The sequence below is a fragment of the Mustelus asterias genome, chromosome 3, assembly GCF_964213995.1.
Source record: "Mustelus asterias chromosome 3, sMusAst1.hap1.1, whole genome shotgun sequence".
NCBI lineage: Eukaryota > Metazoa > Chordata > Chondrichthyes > Carcharhiniformes > Triakidae > Mustelus > Mustelus asterias.
Window position 1 is genome coordinate 44,789,276 of NC_135803.1, and position 19,109 is coordinate 44,808,384.

Here is a 19,109-nt window from a genome sequence, read left to right on the forward strand (position 1 = left end):
AAGTTTAGGTTGGAGAATCTGGACTGTTGTCCTTCCAGCAAAAGAGATTGAGAACTTTAAGAGAGGTGCACAAGATTATGGCAGGTTTTGATAAGATAGGCAAAAAATGGTGGTTTCCATTATTTGATGGTACAAGAGCTAGGTGACTGAGATATGTTTTCAGACAAGAAATGCCAAGGGGATGTGAGGAAGCGGTTGTAGCAAGTGGTAATGACCTAGAATTCACTACTTACAGGGATGGTGGAACTGGAGATGATAAATGATTTCAAAAAGAATTTGGATGGACACTTGAGGGAAATAAACTAACAGAGTTACAGGGATAGGGCAGGGGAATGGGACTGATTAGATTGCTCTAGAGAGAACCTTGTGGATTTGATGGGCTGACTAGCCTTCTTCATGAGTCTGTGACTCGATGAAAGACTGAAACCATGTAAAGAAATATGATTCACATTTATAAAGCACATTTTGTGAACCTCAGGACATCCCAAAGTGCTTTACAACCAATTAAATACTGTTGAAGTTAGTCATTATTGCAAAGTAAGAAATGTGGCAACCAAATTGAGCACTATAAGCTTCAATAAACAGGAATGTGTAAATTTGTGGATAATCAGTTTTATTGATGTTAGTTGTGGGATAGCCAGGACACTGAGGCGGGGATACAAGGATGCCTTCATTCTTAGCAGCTTAGACAAAGAATGGTATGATGATACTTTTATTGACTTAAGGAATCACAACACTGCTAAATCTAGCTACATAACAGCTGATGAAAATTTACTAATAAACCAGGCATTTTTCCTAACAGAATGAAAAGGTCAACATAGTATTTGACAATTTGAGAATTAACTGTCACAAAGCAGTTTCCATTAATTTATATGCTGGCTGCAGCTTCTCTACCCATCACGTGCTTTTTTGTGTTCTGATCTGGTTTCAACAAAATAATGTAGCATTTAGGAGCAAAATTGCAAGTAGCCACACCAAAGCTGGAACACAAAATAGCAAATATTTCAACAGCCACTGTATATTTTCCAGGCGAGCTAATGTAAGCTGGTATGAAAGTTACCCAAACTGCAGAAAAAATTAACATGCTAAACGTGATAAACTTGGCTTCATTGAAGTTGTCCGGCAGTTTTCGTGCCAGAAATGCTAAAACAACAGAAATTGCTGCCAGCAAGCCAATGTAACCCAACACGCAACAGAATGCTGTTACAGAGCCAACATCACATTCAAGGATTATTTTTGCACTTTGATATTTGGTGTTTTTTACTGGAAATGGAGGTGAGGTGCTCAGCCATAAAATGCATATTATAACTTGAAGAAAAGTACCTGCAAAAACACTGGCTCTTTGCTGTAAGGGTCCAAAATATTTCATCATGTTGTTGTTGGGAAGTGTAGCACTAAATATCATTATCACAACAATTGTTTTTCCAAGAATGCAAGAAATACACAAAGCAAAGCTAACTCCAAACACTGTGTGTCGCAATATACAGGACCAGGTGGTTGGCTGGCCAATGAATGTCAATGAGCAGAGAAAGCACAGAAGTAATGAAATTAACAGAAGAAAACTCAACTCTATATTATTAGATCTCACAACAGGAGTATTCCGGTAACGGATAAAAATGACTAAAATTGTGATGGTTATGCCGGTTCCAAACAATGCAATGGTTGTTAAAATAATGCCCAGTGTGTCTTCAAATGAGAGAAACTCTATTTCCTTCAGTACGCATTGATCATGTTCTTGATTTGACCAATAATCTATGGGACATGTCAAACAGTGTATGGAATCTATAAAATAAAAACAGACAACTGTAGAAATGATACATCCATTAAAGTCCACAATTTTGCCCTTTATGTTCCCATTTTTATTCCAACTGTTTAACGTAATACTTCATGTAGGTCTGTGAATGTAGTCTGTGAATGTGTTTCGGATTTTCTCTTTTTTTCCCTATACAAAAGTGCTTACCTTTTTGCTTGGCCACTTGACACAATATTGTGCCTGGGTTTGGCAAATCATAGAATACTCATGCCACAATTTTATAACCCACCTCTAATGGAGGTGGACTTGTTAACCGCGGTAGGAGTGTTCATGATATGGCCAGGCAGATTTATGATCAACGTACTAATCTTTCCAACGCACCCATGGCAGATGGTCGAAGTGAGCGAGACTCCCTGGTCAGACTTGCTTGATGCCGAGTGATTCGCCTCAAACATTAACCACTAGTCTCTCTCTGAAACTGAATGAGTTGCATACTCTCTCTTGCAGGCTTTGGCGATTTACAGACAGTAGAACTAATTGATGCATGTTCATTTTATTCTGCAGACATAGTGAGGGGACACATCTATCTATGCATAACAGCTGCAATTAATATATTTATAACTATATATCTTTGCTATTGAAAATTGCATATTTTACTGCTTCACGAGTAAGACTTGGAGTACCAGGAAAGTGCAATAAACAAAGCAGTTTGTGTGTATAACAATAATTTAATTGCATTGGATAGAAAACATAGGTGCAGCACTGCAAAATGAATACTTTATGTTTTAAATTGCTTGCATTAGGCAGTGATATGTAGAAAAATCATTCCAGATATTATTTTTTAAATGAATCCAATTTATCCAATGTATTAAGTAACAACTGATAAATTTTATTGGCCTGGATTTTGCTGTAATAATAAAATTGAGAAAAACAGTGCTGAACATTATTACAGGATAAGTCTGATTGCAACTTCTGGCATCTGCATATGCACAATTAAACATGCAAATCTAGAATTTGCTGTTGGGGATATCCTGTTCCTCTACAGGTTGTGATGTTACAGAATTCACTGATGAACGTGGCACTGAACTCACTGTAATGGTGTCAACCTGGATTAATTCTACACTAAAAAATAGCTAAAAAGGTTAGGGCTCGTGCATTCAGGAATAAGTGAGTTTTTATCAGTGTAGTAAGTGGTAATAACTGATGAACAACCTATTTGGCCCTGAAAAAAATAGTTTTGTATGTGTAGGGTTTTGTTCTCTCAAAAGAAAATTAATTTTGGAAATTTAAAATATCAAAATCATTTTTTTTAAAAGCTGTTCTGTTTTTCCCTTTTATCTCTCTTTTCCTTAATCTTATCTGTGTTTCCCAATCTTTATTTTGCTTCCTGATTTAAATCTAATTTATATTTGGTGTATTTTATTTCCTGGTTTATACCGCATAGCACAGAGAGGATTCTTCAATCTGACGCGGCGAAGAGCCTTGCTGTTGCTGGCCCTTTTTCAGATACTACAGCTCCCCTGTAGAGGGTGCCATGCTGTGAAACAAATGCTGGATTAGTAGAAATTTCTGCAGACAAGCCTGCCAAATGCCTGTGGGCAACTGTACATGTGGCGAACTTTGAAAGCCATTCCTTCACCACTGAGAAGGAAATTTGGCTTAATGTGTACATGCAGCAATTATTTCAATATCACTGATATCAGAAATTAAGTACCAAGTCAGTCACACAATTAATAGCGGATTGCAATTGCAATAAATTTGATTCTTTTTCAGCACTGCGCTGAAGAGAAAAGTTAACAGAAATAATATTTCCAACCAATGTACTACAGTACATACTGCAATACCAGCAAAGATGTTTACATAAGTTATTCAAGATTTCTGTGGCTTTAACCCAAAAGTTGTGCTGTGCAATGCGAACATACCAACAGATGAATTAACAGCAGGAGTAGGCCATTCAAACTCTCAAACCTGCTCAGTCACTTGATAAGATCATGGGCGATCTGATTGTGGCCTTTACTTTCCTCTCTACTCCCTATTCCCTTTGACTCACTTGTCAGTCAAGAATCTGTCTAACTCAGCCTCAGCCTTACCATAACCTATGACTTGGTGAATATAAAATTGTTGAGAATAAGTCGGCTTAGGTAGCTGAAGGCATGGCCACCAATGCTGGAGCAATTAGATTAGGAGATGTGCAAGAGACCAGATTTGGTGGCATGCAGAAACCTTAGAGGATTGTTTCCTCCTCACCTATCTGCAGTTTGTTGCTGTAGTCATTTAGGAAAAAAAAGGAATATATATCAATTATTTGCCTTGGTCTCTCATTTATCTCATTGGTCAATTCTGCCTCTTGTTTTCCTGTTTCATATTGTCACCTCCTTCTGTATCTTTTGATGCCCCCATGACTTCTATGACTTTTGGTATATGGTATGCTTGCCTTTGGCATATGGTATGCTTGCCTTTATAGGACGGGGTATAGAGTATAAAAGCTGGAGTCTGATGATGCAGCTGTATAGAACGCTGGTTAGGCCACATTTGGAGTACTGCGTCCAGTTCTGGTCGCCGCACTACCAGAAGGACGTGGAGGCGTTAGAGAGAGTGCAGAGAAGGTTTACCAGGATGTTGCCTGGTATGGAGGGTCTTAGCTATGAGGAGAGATTGGGTAAACTGGGGTTGTTCTCTCTGGGAAGACGGAGAATGAGGGGAGATCTAATAGAGGTGTACAAGATTATGAAGGGGATAGATAGGGTGAACAGTGGGAAGCTTTTTCCCAGGTCGGAGGTGACGATCACGAGGGGTCACGGGCTCAAGGTGAGAGGGGCGAAGTATAACTCAGATATCAGAGGGATGTTTTTTACACAGAGGGTGGTGGGGGCCTGGAATGCGCTGCCAAGTAGGGTGGTGGAGGCAGGCACGCTGACATCATTTAAGACTTACCTGGATAGTCACATGAGCAGCCTGGGAATGGAGGGATACAAACGATTGGTCTAGTTGGACCAAGGAGCGGCACAGGCTTGGAGAGCCGAAGGGCCTGTTTCCTGTGCTGTACTGTTCTTTGTTCTTTGTTTTGCTGTGCTCTATCCAGAAATTCTTATAGCACACAAAAACGTCTATCATTATCTTTTCCATCACTTACATGTCCTTCCAGAACTATAGGGAGAGACCAGGATGGTGGAAATAGTTCTGGATTGATCTAGCAAAGAGTCAGTACCACACAAAATGTTGAATGGCTTTGTTCTGCGCAGTAAACCTCTGACTTTATAACTCCACTACTCTTCATGTGCACATAGCATGATATCAGAACAATATTAATGTTTTATGTTCATTTGTTTACAGAATGAGGACAATTTTGGAAAGATCACATTTATTGCTCATTACTAGTTGCCTTGACAACTAATCTTAGAAATCTTAGAAACCCTACAGCACAGAAAGAGGCCATTCGGCCCATCGAGTCTGTACCGACCACAATCCCACCCAGGCCCTACCCCCATATCCCTACATATTTATCCACTAATCCCTCTAACCTACGCATCCCAGGACACTAAGGGCAATTTTTTAGCATGGCCAATCAACCTAACCCGCACATCTTTGGACTGTGGGAGGAAACCGGAGCACCCGGAGGAAACCCACGCAGACACGAGGAGAATGTGCAAACTCCACACAGACAGTGACCCAAGCCGGGAATTGAACCCGGGACCCTGGAGCTGTGAAGCAGCAGTGCTAACCACTGTGCTACTAAGTGGCTTGTATATGAGTAAAGAGGATATTAGAATCAATCATGGAGTGTGGGTGTAAGTCACATGTAGACCAGAATGAGTAGACATGGCATATTCCTTTACGTGAAGGGTATTAGTGAACCAGCTGGATTTTTGTGGCAATTCTGTAGCATTCAGGATCATTTCTTTATGGGGCTTGCACACAAATGGTAATGCTTCTGAAGTTCAATCTCATAACTTGTTGTGATCCTGTGATCTTTGGATTGCCTATCCAATTTGTTAAGCTCTACACTATTAATATGCTTTTCTTCTGTTAAAGTCACCAATTTTAAAAATGTATTCTTTAAATTCCTAGAAAGAGATTGATATCTATAGTGGACTTACCATAATGTATGACTTGGTGAATATAAAATTGTTGCAAATAAGTCTGCATAAAGTTTGCCTCCAAATAGATTATGCATTGAAAGATTCTTTATATGGCAAAAATTGCATCCAGATAATTAAATGTTAGTAATCTGGTTAGTAATCTTTTGTGGAAAGAAAATTCATGGCACTTTTTTCAATGTGGATTTATATCTTAAATAACTTCCGAGACAATAACTTTTTACACACCTGTTCGATTGCTCATTTCTCCCTCAGCGCATTGCAAACAGTCAAAACAACACACTGGTTGTCCTTTTCGTGCTGCTTTTCTTGTACCAGGAGGACAACTTTCACTGCAGATAGAGCTTGGGATCTACAGGAATAAAGACAAGAGGCAATTTAGTGTTTCAATACTAATCCAACCCAAATATCAAAGTGCACTTTGAATATTTCTAATGATCCATCCTCCACCACTCTTTGGGGCCGAGAATTCCAGAGATTTACCACCCTCTGAAAGAAATATTTCTGCGCACCTCAGTTTTAAATGACTGGGCCTTTATCTTGTGGCTTTGTCCCTTTATTTGAGACTCTCTCACTAGTGAAAACATTTAATCATTTACCCTGTCAAGCCCCTTCAGGATCTTATATGTTTGAATAAGGTCATCCCTCACTCTTCTAAACTCCAAGGACTACAGACCCAGACTATTTATTCACTCTTGATAGGACAACCCTCTCATCCCAGGAATTAGCCTAGTGAATCTCCTTTGGACTAAATGGATTTGTTGAAGTCATTATTAGCACACCTTATTTGGAAGTTGTCATAGTGTCATAAAGGTTTACAGCATGGAAATAGGCCCTACAGCCCAACTTGTCCACGCCGCCCTTTTTTTAAACCCCTAAGCTAGTCCCAATTGCCTGCATTTGGCCCATATCCCTCTGTACCCATCTTACCCATGTAACTGTCTAAACGCTTTTTAAAAGACAAAATTGTACTCGCCTCTACTATTACCTCTGGCAGCTTGTTCCAGACACTCACCACCCTCGGTGTGAAAAAATTGCCCATTGTATTCTTGTAAAGTTTTCAACTGAAAGTTGTCTTTCAGTTGAGAACTTTAGGTTCTTTGGGATTCAACAACAGGTCTGGTAAATTCTTGTATAATTTGTTCTGTTAAATATTCAAAGACATACTCCTTGCTTCATGGCTACCCAATCTTCAGCTGTTCCCTTCTGTGTTATTTTAGAAGCTTTTTCCTAAACCCTGCCGTCTTTCGACACCACTGCTTTCAAAAGTCAACAAAAGCTTTAACGTTCGAAATGTAAATAATTTACACAGAAAGTTGTGAGCATTTATATTAAGTAAAATAAAGGATATTATCTAAGAATCTAGCTTATTCCATCATGATTATGAAATACTGAATGCCATACGAAAAACAGTTTATACTTAGTTTCATTTAGTTTCATTTGTAAGAGAAACAAAGTCAACATACTGCTGAGTACAAATGATATTCCATGTTATTTCTCTACTTACACTGTTTCATAGATGGCTAATATATTTACCTTTGTTTGCCCATTACTCCAAATAACAATGTCTTCATCGATTAAAAGTTCTTGCCCAGGGGCTGCTGATGCATCGAAAAGGCCTACAGTAACAATTTTAACAGAGCCATCTGCATCCATTTGCCAATTCATGATATCATATGATGCAATAGGATCGCCATTTTCATCAAAATATATTTTATCACCAAAATTGTTTGTAAAGTTAACTTCTTTTAGGTAATGGAGAAGCTGTATGTTGAGGTTGAAAAAATATATGATTAATTTAACCCATACAAGATTAATAGAAATATCGCTATTCATAAACACTACTAGTGTACAGCCTGAAAATGCATATTATACATAAAAATGCCTTACTTGCCATGGTGCAAAGTGTGAAATATTTGCACAAGTTTTGTTCAGAAATGGTCCTTTGTTAGGGTCACACGTTGCCAAGTTATGAAGTGCATGAGCTATTGCATACACTGCTTTGTAGACATTATAGGAAACTCTTAATTGTGACACATCACTATATACACTGTCTGTTTTCTCAATGTCTTCTTGTCCTGTACATATTGGATCTGAAATACTGGCTGTGGGGTATCTAGTGGTGTTACCCAGTGGATTGAGGGTACATCCAAACAGCTTTTCCCAGAATCTATTTACCAAAGAATTACCAGGGATTGAAGTTGGGTGCACTTTAAGAAGAAATTCTTTGAACTGTGGAACTTCTCCTTTACGAAAGGCAAACCCTATTGTTCCACCAAATGATCCAAAGTTTTGTTTTGTTGCTAGCAGTGCTGCAGTACTCCAAGTTTCACTTGCTATCCACTGTTTATTAGTAATATTCTGACGCACCACTTCATTGGCTAAAGAAATGATATCCCCTACACCAGCAAACAATGCAATAACCTTTGCTGTGGATCTTTTGATGGTATCTACGATCTGAAGTATCTTATGTCTGGATGGAAGTTTGGGGATTGCTTCGGTAAAGGCAAGGCATACACCATAATTCTGAACCTGTTCATTAAATAACTGAACTAAATATTGGCCATAATCATCTTGAGTTGCTATAGACCCAACCCATGTCCAGCCAAAATGCTTCACAAGTTGGGCCATAGCTTTGGCTTGAAAGCTATCGCTGGGTATAGTCCTGAAAAAGGTGGGGAACTCCACTTTGTTGCTAAGACATGAACACGAAGAAGAGTAACTGACCTGAAAAATAGAAGAGATAGGTGAATATTGAATAAAAAGATAAAAGACAGAATGACATTGGCAGTTTTGTCAAGAACATTGTAAATCTGGTGCTAAAGCAGTATCTTGATGATATCAAATAGAAGATACAAGTCTATGTGTAATTTTAAAAATACATATTCAGAAATGATGAGCCTTTAATATTATTACAGCACATTTTATCTATTTTGTTTGATGCCTTACAATTTGATAAAGAGATTCTAAGATTTATTTATATCACTACATTTTTGCATATGGAAGAGTACTTCTACATTTACAGCTTCTTCCCTTGCAGTCGTTACTTGTGATGAATGAATGAATTTGTCACTGTTATCTATTTAAAATTAAAATAAAAGTTTATTACCCATGATTGAATTATTGGCATAGAATTTAACCAATCAATGATGCTGACTATATTTGTAAATTGATATTGCATTCAATAATATAGAGAGATAAATATTGTGTATAGAAAATGAAAAGTTTTAATCTGTACCATATCGAGAGAAAATTTGTTCTTTTTTTGGCCACAAAATACTTTCTATCAATCTTTGATGATTTGGAAGTATTTTGAATGTTTTCTTACCATAGGAATACTGAATCGTCCTGCAATTCTTCCAGTTATCATGGATTGTGTCGATCGAGCATCACCAACAATTGCAGGAATGAGAGGTGACCCTGTGCATTTATAATTCTTAAAAATATTATCTGCTCCACTGAGGAGAGTGACTGCTGCTCTGACAGCCTGTGGTACCTTACGACAGTTGTCGTAAATGCTGTAACCCAATCTTATACTCGGAAGCAGTGTTTGATCTTTGTTTATTTCTTCAATAGTGAAGATCATCATTTGTAGCCATCGAAATGTTCTGAAATTAAAACTGTTGGAGAAAATTATTTAATCTTACTGATCTGTATTTTATGAAAATGGAATTCAAAGTACTATTTCATTTAACCTCTCATATTAAATAAAAATGTGAGTGATATGCAATTTCACATCAGGTCCTGCGCAGCATGAGTAGTAGAGCAGTTAATTTTAAAATTGCAAGAAGTTGAATCCCAGGGCTTCTTGTTTTTGATTGTCTTAAGAAAGTCAATTTTGTCAGTTCTTAACTGAGTCAGTAGAAGGAACTTTGTATGTCAGTGATGAGTCCCATTTTGTAATACAATTGAGGGAGAAGCAATTAACTGTTTGAAAAGCATTATAGAGAACAAAGAACAAAAAAGAACAAAGAACATTATAGCATAGTAACAGACCCTTTGGCCCACCAAGTCTGCCCCAATTCCAAACAACAAAAACAGAAAATGCTGGAGAATCTCAGCAGTTCTTACAGCATCTGTGGAGAGAAAATAGAGCCAGCGTTTCAAGTCTGGATGACCCTTTGTTAGAGCTGACAATCGCTATTCCTAATCCTGATTTAGACCCACTACTTATTGTCCATACGTGGTTTCTATCCCTCTGTTCGCCTCCCGTTCAGTATCCGTGGAGAAGTCATTGTATGTTCAATCTACTGAATTTCTACGTTGACTCTTTTCACAAGCATTAACTATTTATTGGGTTATTGAAAGGGATTTAAACTGAATAACATTTTATGGATGTAAACTAATTAGATGAAAAAAAATTTGTCATTGGCTGATTGATTTTTAAAAATTGTACAGTCCTAATTATGATTAGTTAACCAAAGTACACCAACAAGGGCTTGCTTTTAAAATAATTTCCTTCCAATGAAGTTTTATTCACTTAACTTTTAAGCAGTTATTTAAAAGAAAAACAAATTCCAAGCAGCTGCCATCACTGAAACTTTTTTCCTCTTCTGTCTCCTCTTCCGATTGCAATCAAAACCATGATTATCAGTCATTTCAAATGCTATGTATTATTGTTCCCTCTTCTTTCTATTTCTCAAATCATGTTGTGCTTACTATGCACAGCTCCATGTAAACACAATTATTTAAATTTTATTTTTCACATCAAAATATTCTAAATCTCAATTTCAACCTTGCATTTAAAAATGAAAACACCAAGAATATTAAAATCAATGTTGATTGCTTGTGAGTGAATTTTAGTTTAAATTTTAAAAGCAAATAAATATTGCATTAATTACTCTATATACATTTTAAAATATTGTAAATAAAAATCAAAAATACATTTTTAAAGTAGTTAGTTTATTAGTCACAAGTAGGCAAGTTACATTAACACCGCAATGAAGTTCCTGTGAAAATCCCTAGTTGCCACACTCCGGCGCCTGTTTGGGTACACTGAGGGAGAATCTAGCATGGCCAATTCACCTAACCTGCAATTCTTTGGACTATGGGAGGAAACCGGAGAATCCAGAGGAAACCCACGCAGACACAGGGAGAATGTGCAAACTCCACACAATGACCCAAGCTGGGAATCGAACCTGGGTCCCTGGCGCCTAAAGGCAGCAGTGCTAGCCACTGTGCCACTGTGCCGCACTTTTATTTCTGCTCTGTGTCTGGTGAAAATCTGTTTATCTTTGCAAACAAAATATTCATATCAACTCTTTAAGATTTAAGAGTATTTTATATATCTAACAATAACCTTTCAATTTATTTGTGAAGAATGTTCAAACTTACCCTTCACATTGTAACATTTCAGGCTTTGTCTTGTAGGAAAGTTCAGGCAAAGTCACTGTGAAGTGAATAGGAAACAGTCCACCAATAATGATGTCTCCGTTCTTATGGACTCCATACAGATTAAACTTTTCAAGTAGCTTACACGATGGATCAATGACCCCACGCGCCGAGAGAAACAAGGAAAATGTGAGGACAAAATATACATTGAACTTCATTGCTACCTTCATCACAGGATAAAAGCAGACTGAACTATTTCAGTCTCAGTTTGCCCTTATATACAGCTGGTGCATTTGGCAGAACTCATAATTTTACAAGAAGTTCAGAACTAAAATATCCCCAAAAGAATTTAATTGTATGGTTGAATCCACATAGGGAAAAACAACAGCTATAGTGATGAAAGTAAATTGTGCTATGTGTATAATGTTGCTAAAGCACAGCAGCTTCAAAACATCTTGCCCCATAACTAATATGTGGATGAAGGAAAAGGTATAATAGTAGACACAAAGATAAAACTAGGCTTTAGTTAGAAGTAAATGTATTACGATGGCTTGATTTGAAATGTGGAGGATAAAATACATTTGATTTCAGGACTATATATATCCTGAAATTGGACTACCAACCACTTTACTTGCCCTTTAGATTATTTAATCAGGCTTTAGATGTTTTCTTTAATGTTTCAATAAAATCTAAATAAAACCAGAATAATGACCCTAAGAAAAACAATGAATCTTGGATCCTTTATGGCAACACAGTGTAAGTTCTTATTGTATGTTCTTGGTTGATTTTGAGAGGGTGATTTAGTTGTTGATTTAATACCAAACAGAATACAGCACTCAGGTTCAAGCTCATTTTACAGTACTTGTGCAATCTAACTTTTGCTGATTGGAATTATTACCATGCTGAAAGTTTATGTGAATGGACTGTAACAACTATTGAGCCTATTGTTAGGTGGAGACCAACCCCAAGTTGACATTTATGTATATTTCAACTACCTTAAAACCTAAAGGACTGTGCTAAATGTCTCACTGAAATTAGATTTAACAGCATTGTAGGCCCAAAACATAATTTGGAGACAGAACTGGGCCATCAAGGAACAAAATGAAAAGATACGGGGCCCACAAAAGATATGGAGAAGTGGGATAAAGCGGAACAAAGATAAGGATTTGTGACTGTGGATAAAATGTGTGGCCGTGGATGGCCTCAGAAGAAGTAGGTTCTCAATAATGATGACAACATATTTAATTGAAAAAATTCCCAAATACAGGAAATAAAAGAGTTGATGCTGAGCACTAGTGCAAGGGTTTGGGGAAGCAAATAAAGGTTTTGGTTCATTCCGGTAGCTTTTTCAGCAATGCCAAATGTTGGGATCTTGCCTGGAAAGGTCCTGAGTGACTCGCACTGTTTGGCTAATAGTTATTAAGACATGAACTTTCAACTACGGGTTTTGTGGGCAGAGTTGGAAGACTTTAAGGCTCTGTGAAAATGATTTTTAAAAATGGCTGCTCACATCAGATTTTAAATCCATTGGGAGGGCATGGTGGCTTTTGTGTGGCGGGAGTGAGCTGAGGAGAAGGCCGGCATTGGAGCTCTGGCACTAGGTCCAGAAAATTTAAAAAAGATGAAACATCCCTCTAGCCCTCACCCCTCATCCTCTACACAATGTATAGTCCATCATATTCTTCACACCAACCTATTCCCCTGTACCCACCCCATGGCCCCTCATATCCCCTTCCTAGCCAACCTATGCTACTTTACCCACCCCAGAGCCCTTTATAGCCCCCATGCCAATTTAGTGCCAACGAATGCAACCCATGTACCCACCCATCACCCTTTGCCCTTATATATAACATGTCAACTCATCCAGTATCCACCATGGGCAGACGCATGCAGCAAAAAGATGAAATAAAATTCTATAAAATAAAGTTGTGCCTATTGCAGACTTCACTTTGCTGAAAAAAAACATTCATTCATAAAAATACATTTATTATATTTATATTCCTGCAACTGCATAACATTTTATAACAAGTATTGAAATTCGTAGTCTCATTTCAAAGAATCCATAAGCACTGTAGCTTTCAATCAAACTGTGAAATGGTGAACATCCTACAGTGAGAATGGAGGAAATTAGGCACAGTAAGAAGTCTCACAACACCAGGTTAAAGTCCGACAGGTTTATTTGGTAGCACAAGCTTTCGGACTCTCGCTCCTTCTTCAGGTGAGTGAGGAGTTGTGTTCACAAACAGGGCATATAAAGACACAAATTCAATTTACAAGATAACAGTTGGAATGCGAGTCTTTACAGGTAATCAAGTCTTAAAGGTACAGACAATGTGAGTGGAGAGAGGGTTAAGCACAGGTTAAAGAGATGTGTATTGTCTCCAGCCAGGACAGTTAGTGAGATTTTGCAAGCCCAGACAAGTTGTGGGGGTTACAGATAGTGTGACATGAACCCAAGATCCTGGTTGAGACCGTCCTCATGTGTGCGGAACTTGGCTATTAGTTTCTGCTCAGCGATTCTGCGTTCTCGTGTGTCATGAAAACCGCCTTGGAGAACTCGTACCCGAAGATCAGAGGCTGAATGCCCGTGACTGCTGAAGTGTTCCCCAACAGGAAGAGAACACTCCTGCCTGGAATTAGGCATGCAGCACTGCTCCAGTAATGAAAACCTCAGGCTTATGTCAACAGTCAGGGTGAAATAGCAAGTCATGTTTTTAACACTCCAGACATGATTTCAAAGATTTAAAGGGAAGGACTTTCAAATGATTTAATAATTCAAGAGCTCCCTTTAACAGATGCTTTTGACAGGTCCTCTTGACATTATTGCGAGGTCCTCTTGACACTTTTGACAGGTTTTTTTGACAGGTCCACAAAACACTTCTGACATGTCCTCTTGGTAAGTCCTGCTGAAGGTTCCTTTTGACTAGTCCCCTTGATACATTTGACGGTCCCTCTAGACAGGTCTTCTTGACAGTTGCTTTGGACACATTTGACAGTGATTTTGACGGTTTTGTTGACTTTTCCAATGAGCTTGGCAGTTAATGAGTTTATGCACTTGTTACACACATTCATGCCTAATTTTACCAATTCCAAAAGGCAACTTACCTCCCCCAAAGGTGTCCAGGGACCCCAAAGGTGCCCAGGGACCATATCCAGAGGGGAATCTTATGTCTCCAAAGGAAGGAGACCTTGACTATCCAATAAAGTGCAAAAGGTTCCGACTTGCTCTTACCAGGTCTATTCTGCATACTTCAGGTTTAATACAACTAGGCCAGTAAAATCAGACTTGAATAGAGGCAGCTGTTGATTTAAATGGCCAGCTGCATCCGTGAAATGCAAATACTCAAAATATGAGCCACCTCCATTACCGACATTATGAAAATGGGAAGCAACATGTTCAGGGACAGGACTTCTGATTTTTGGGCTATAGAGACTATAATTGCCATAATGGAGAGGTTCTCTGTTGGGTGCCACTGCAGTGAATGGAGTTTTGGCTGAGCGACAAATACTCCATTCTCGCTGAGAGTGGGGCAGGTATGGACAAGATTGGAGAACCCTGCCCATTAACTTTTCAAAGAGTGCTGATATGGAGCAGAATCTTTTGCCCTCCCTCCTGGTGAAATGCAACAACTCCCTACTAAATCAAAGCATGCACTAAATACCTCCAAGAACCCTCCAGAGGTGACCTGTTCACAAAAGGCTACAATAGCTATAGGGCAGCAGTGGAAGTGCCCCTGGGTCTGCAGCATGCCAGAGAAATGGAGAAGAGGCTGCGGAAAGAGATAGCTGTGCATAAAATGCCCTCCACCAGTTTGGAGCTGGACACTTCCAAACTCCCAGACAGTGACAGGAGGAAAGGCAAGCCAATACACCCAGAAAATCAGTTGCCAAACATGCATGCTCATTAGCATTCTCCTGTACGCCACCCAAAAGATCATCATCTGAATCCCCTGCAGCAGGACTGCATTGTGACCTCATCCTCTGCTAAGCTGACAAACAAAACATCCTTTCCCCCGGCTGGGCTATAGCCCACTGGTGATCTCTCACCTGCCCTATGGCTGGGCAGGTAGCTGTTCAAGGGTATCTATTTTTTTATTCATTCGTGGGACTTGGGTGTCACTGGCTGGCCAGCATTTATTGCCCATCCCTAGTTCTCCTCACGAAGGTAGTGGTGAGCTGCCTTCTTGAATCGCTGAAGTCCATGTGCTGTGGGTTGACCCATAATGCCGTTAGGGAAGGAATTCCAGGATTTTGACCCAGCGACTGCGATGGAATGGTGGTATATTTCCAAGTCAGGATGGTGAATGGCTTGGAGGGGAACTTGCAGGTGGTGATGTTCCCATGTATCTGCTGTCCTTATCCTTCTAGATGGAAGTGGTTGTGGGTTTGGAAGGTGCTGTGTAAGGGTCTTTGATGAATTGCTGTAGTGCATCTGAAAGCAAACAAAACAGAGGGAGAATGGTGGATTAGTGAAAAAAGGGTGGGATGGAAACCAAGAGATCCATGAACAGATCATCTGCAGCTTCTTGTCATATCAGATAGCAGGATGAGGAATCTAGGTTTTAAGAAGAGACATAAGGCAAGAACATACTATCAATCTCAATGTTCTCAGCAATGCTGGGTGTCATGTGCTCCGTTGCATGATAGCAGCACTAAGATATGGAAAACCATTTCCTCCATAGAGCTCACGGAATGTAGACGCCCGTGTCCCTCACCAGCTCTGCTCTGGTCCAATCTATTACCTGTACCATGACCCACAAGAGAGAGGAAAGAATGTCAGTGATGTGTTAGAGTGCCTGCCATAGCTGAATAACTAGAAGAATGTGGAGGCAACAAGAGGTAAGCAGCATTGGAAAGAGTGCCAAGAAGTGCTACGAGTTGAGTGATGGGGGTTGGGTACATTGAACAGCCTGTGCGATTGCTGGAACCTTGGGTATGAAATGTAATGTGAAAATGCATTCACTGACCTTGACTAGCCTAGCGGGAATCATTAAATTTCTGGAGACATTGCTACCAGGTCCTTGAGTCCAGCTTCTGGGATTTTACCTCCCTGGTAACCTACTACTATCAGGGTTGTCCTTTAGGGCCTCCTGTCCTCCATTGGACCACGGTGCTTCTCCTCCTGTGCCTCTCCTCCGGTCCACCTTCACCACAAAGGTTTTCAGCTCTGCATCCTGGATCCATTACCATAGAGCCTCCCTCTCTGCCCTGGTGTTCCATTTTCCCTGCTTAGAATTACAGCAATAGCACACAGCTCCTGTTCTCCTGCTTAGAATTATAGCAATAGCACACAGCTTCTGTCATTCAGTGCAGTTTTCCTTTAAGGGGGACATACTGCCTTTAAAAACAGAAGGCTGGCTGCACCATGTGCTATTTCTACAAGGCTACTGGGTCTCCTGTTGAATGCGGAGCCAGCTGGCAGGACGACAGCCATTGACCCAATGCTACAATAATAGAAATTAGGTAGCAACTTCAAATTTGAATGCGACACAGTAAATATGGAGTTATATGTCGGCCTGATCAGGTTAGGATGGCAGATTTCTTTTTCTAACAGCATTACTGAACAAAATGGTGTTTTGACAACAATGGCTTCATGGGCACCATTACTGAGACTAACTTCCAGATTATTACTTGAATTCAAATTCGACCAGGTGCTGTGGTGGAATTTGAATGCATATCCCCAGAACATTACTGGTCCAGTGACGTTACCACTACATCACTATCCCCTTCTAATGATGCCTTCAACAACTCAAGATGCTTGTTGAGCATTGATATAACAAACACGCCAAATCAGGTTTGGATGCTCATCGGGTAAAATCTATCAAGATATTGGAGAGAAATGCATCTGCAACACATTAATAATTAAACTGGAATTCCAATAGTCTTTACTTTGAAATGGTAGTGTGGGGGTGATGGGGCGCGATGGGAGAAAGAAATCTATTTGTATTGGTATGATATGGAGCAACATCACTAAACAGTGTTTTAGTTTCAAGGAAACTACCTCGGAATTACATTTTGCATTCTATGTAGATTGTTGTGTGATCAGGATCAATGCAAGTGAGTGTCAATATGATACTGTTGTTCTCATCATAAGAATAACAATTAAAGGAACAAATAAATAGAAGTGACCGACAAATTCATTTTCCATATATTCACAATATCTACACCCCTGTTGCATGTATTTTCATTTTGCATATCATAAAATCTTTACATGCTCTGTCAACTGAGTAGTTTGGCTTATTTTACGTGATATTTATGATGACCTTGTGGTAAGTGTACGAATGATAGAAAAAGTCACATTTAAATGGAAGTTTTCAGCTTGATTTGTGTGGATAATACAGGAATCATTTACCTGCACTTCTGAGTATGGATTGGCTTCAGGTGTCTCCATGGATTACTCTGGGTGTTTGAAAGATATATTGCCTTGTCTCTGGATTATCGGATCAGATTGTTGACCTGACAGGCAAGATCAGTCTATGATGCTTTACGCTTTTCAGAATCATGCTTTACAGAAGCTAAGGCTCTGTCTAATACCAGATTGAATTATAAATCTAACATGTGTTAAACCTAATTACCACGATCTTTTGCTAAACTATTTTCCAACATTATGCCAGTTGATATTATCATTTCCAGACTTAACCCCTCCAATGTTCTCCTTGTCGTCTCCTGTGTTAACCCCCAACATAAACATTAATGTGTCCAAAGCTGAGTTGCTCCATCCGAGACAGCATTGAGTCTCAGTACCCTATTGCTCCTGTGCTCATGGAATCAAATATTTCCCTACAGTACAGAAGGAGGCCATTTGGCCCATTTAATCTGTACCAACCACAATCTCACCCAGGTCCTATCCCCTGCTAATCCCCCTGACACTAGGGTCAATTTAGCATGGCCAGTCAACCCAACCCGCACATCTTTGGACTGTGGGAGGAAACTGGAGCACCTGGAGGAAATCCACGCAGACACAGGGAGAAAGTGCAAACTCCACACAGACAGTGACATGAGGCTGGAATTGAACCTCGGTCCCTGGCGCTGTGAGGCAGCAGTGCTAACCACTGTACCACCATGCCGCCCCGGTTTGATTTCCACTGATGATTTCCACTGTCTCCCTATGCATTGAATTCTGTCCTTATACGCACCACCGTATCCTTGGCCCATCCTACCTCTGAAACTCCTTCCAATCTATGTGTTCACATCCTCTGCTCATAACTCTGTCCTTCCTTGCATCTTCTCCAACTTCAGTGGTCAAGTCTTCAACAGTCTGGGCACTACACAATGGAAGTTTCTCCATTACCATTCTTCCTTGTCATCCCATTCCCTACGTTCAAAAGTCTCCTCAAAAATCAACCTCTTTAATCATAACATCAGCGGCCTTCCCTAATTCTTCACCCACTATTTTTTGCTGTTATTTCTCTGAAGTACTTTGGTTTAACTTCTGCTCTCAAACTTATCTAACATACCTTCTTGTGCAACAGTATGTTGGCAGCTCTCTGAGGGCTGAGGTGCTTTTCATTTGTTTCAACATAGAAGTGTATTAGGCTCAATTAGGGAGCTCCTAAAAAGGTGCATCAATTACAAGCTGGAGAGAATGACAGTAACAATATTTTACCTTCAAATAGTTGAGAATATCAGACAATTTGGGCATTGAGGCCTTACTGATCGAACTGGGATCTCCTTTCACCTGTCTCCATAGGCTACCATTTCTTCACTCATCACATGTAAATAGTGATACTTCCTTATTTCTTCCTTAGTTACTACTAATTCCCAGGAAGTTGTGGTAAATACCAGAGCTCCCTCCAGTAGAAGGTGGAAACATTCTAGTGGGCACCCCTCTCTCCAGTTGACCCCAAATGATATGCTGAAGTGTTCAGTCTTGAACCAGACCTTCTGTAGGAGCCTTGCATCCACAAAAATTCTCTAGCCTTGGAGTC

The 19,109-nt window shown here is 39.6% G+C and overlaps 1 protein-coding gene across 1 annotated transcript; it reads right to left on the reverse strand.

Annotated features, from left to right (window-relative positions):
* Positions 1-868: 868 nt before the first annotated feature.
* LOC144483674 (extracellular calcium-sensing receptor-like) lies at positions 869-11,324 on the reverse strand. Its single transcript, XM_078202249.1, has 6 exons — positions 11,185-11,324; positions 9,179-9,470; positions 7,741-8,577; positions 7,387-7,614; positions 6,079-6,202; positions 869-1,782 (listed from the first exon to the last, which is right to left on the reverse strand). Exons 1-6 carry the CDS (start codon positions 11,199-11,201, stop codon positions 869-871), a joined length of 2,412 nt encoding a protein of 803 aa, XP_078058375.1. The 5' UTR covers positions 11,202-11,324.
* Positions 11,325-19,109: the final 7,785 nt, after the last annotated feature.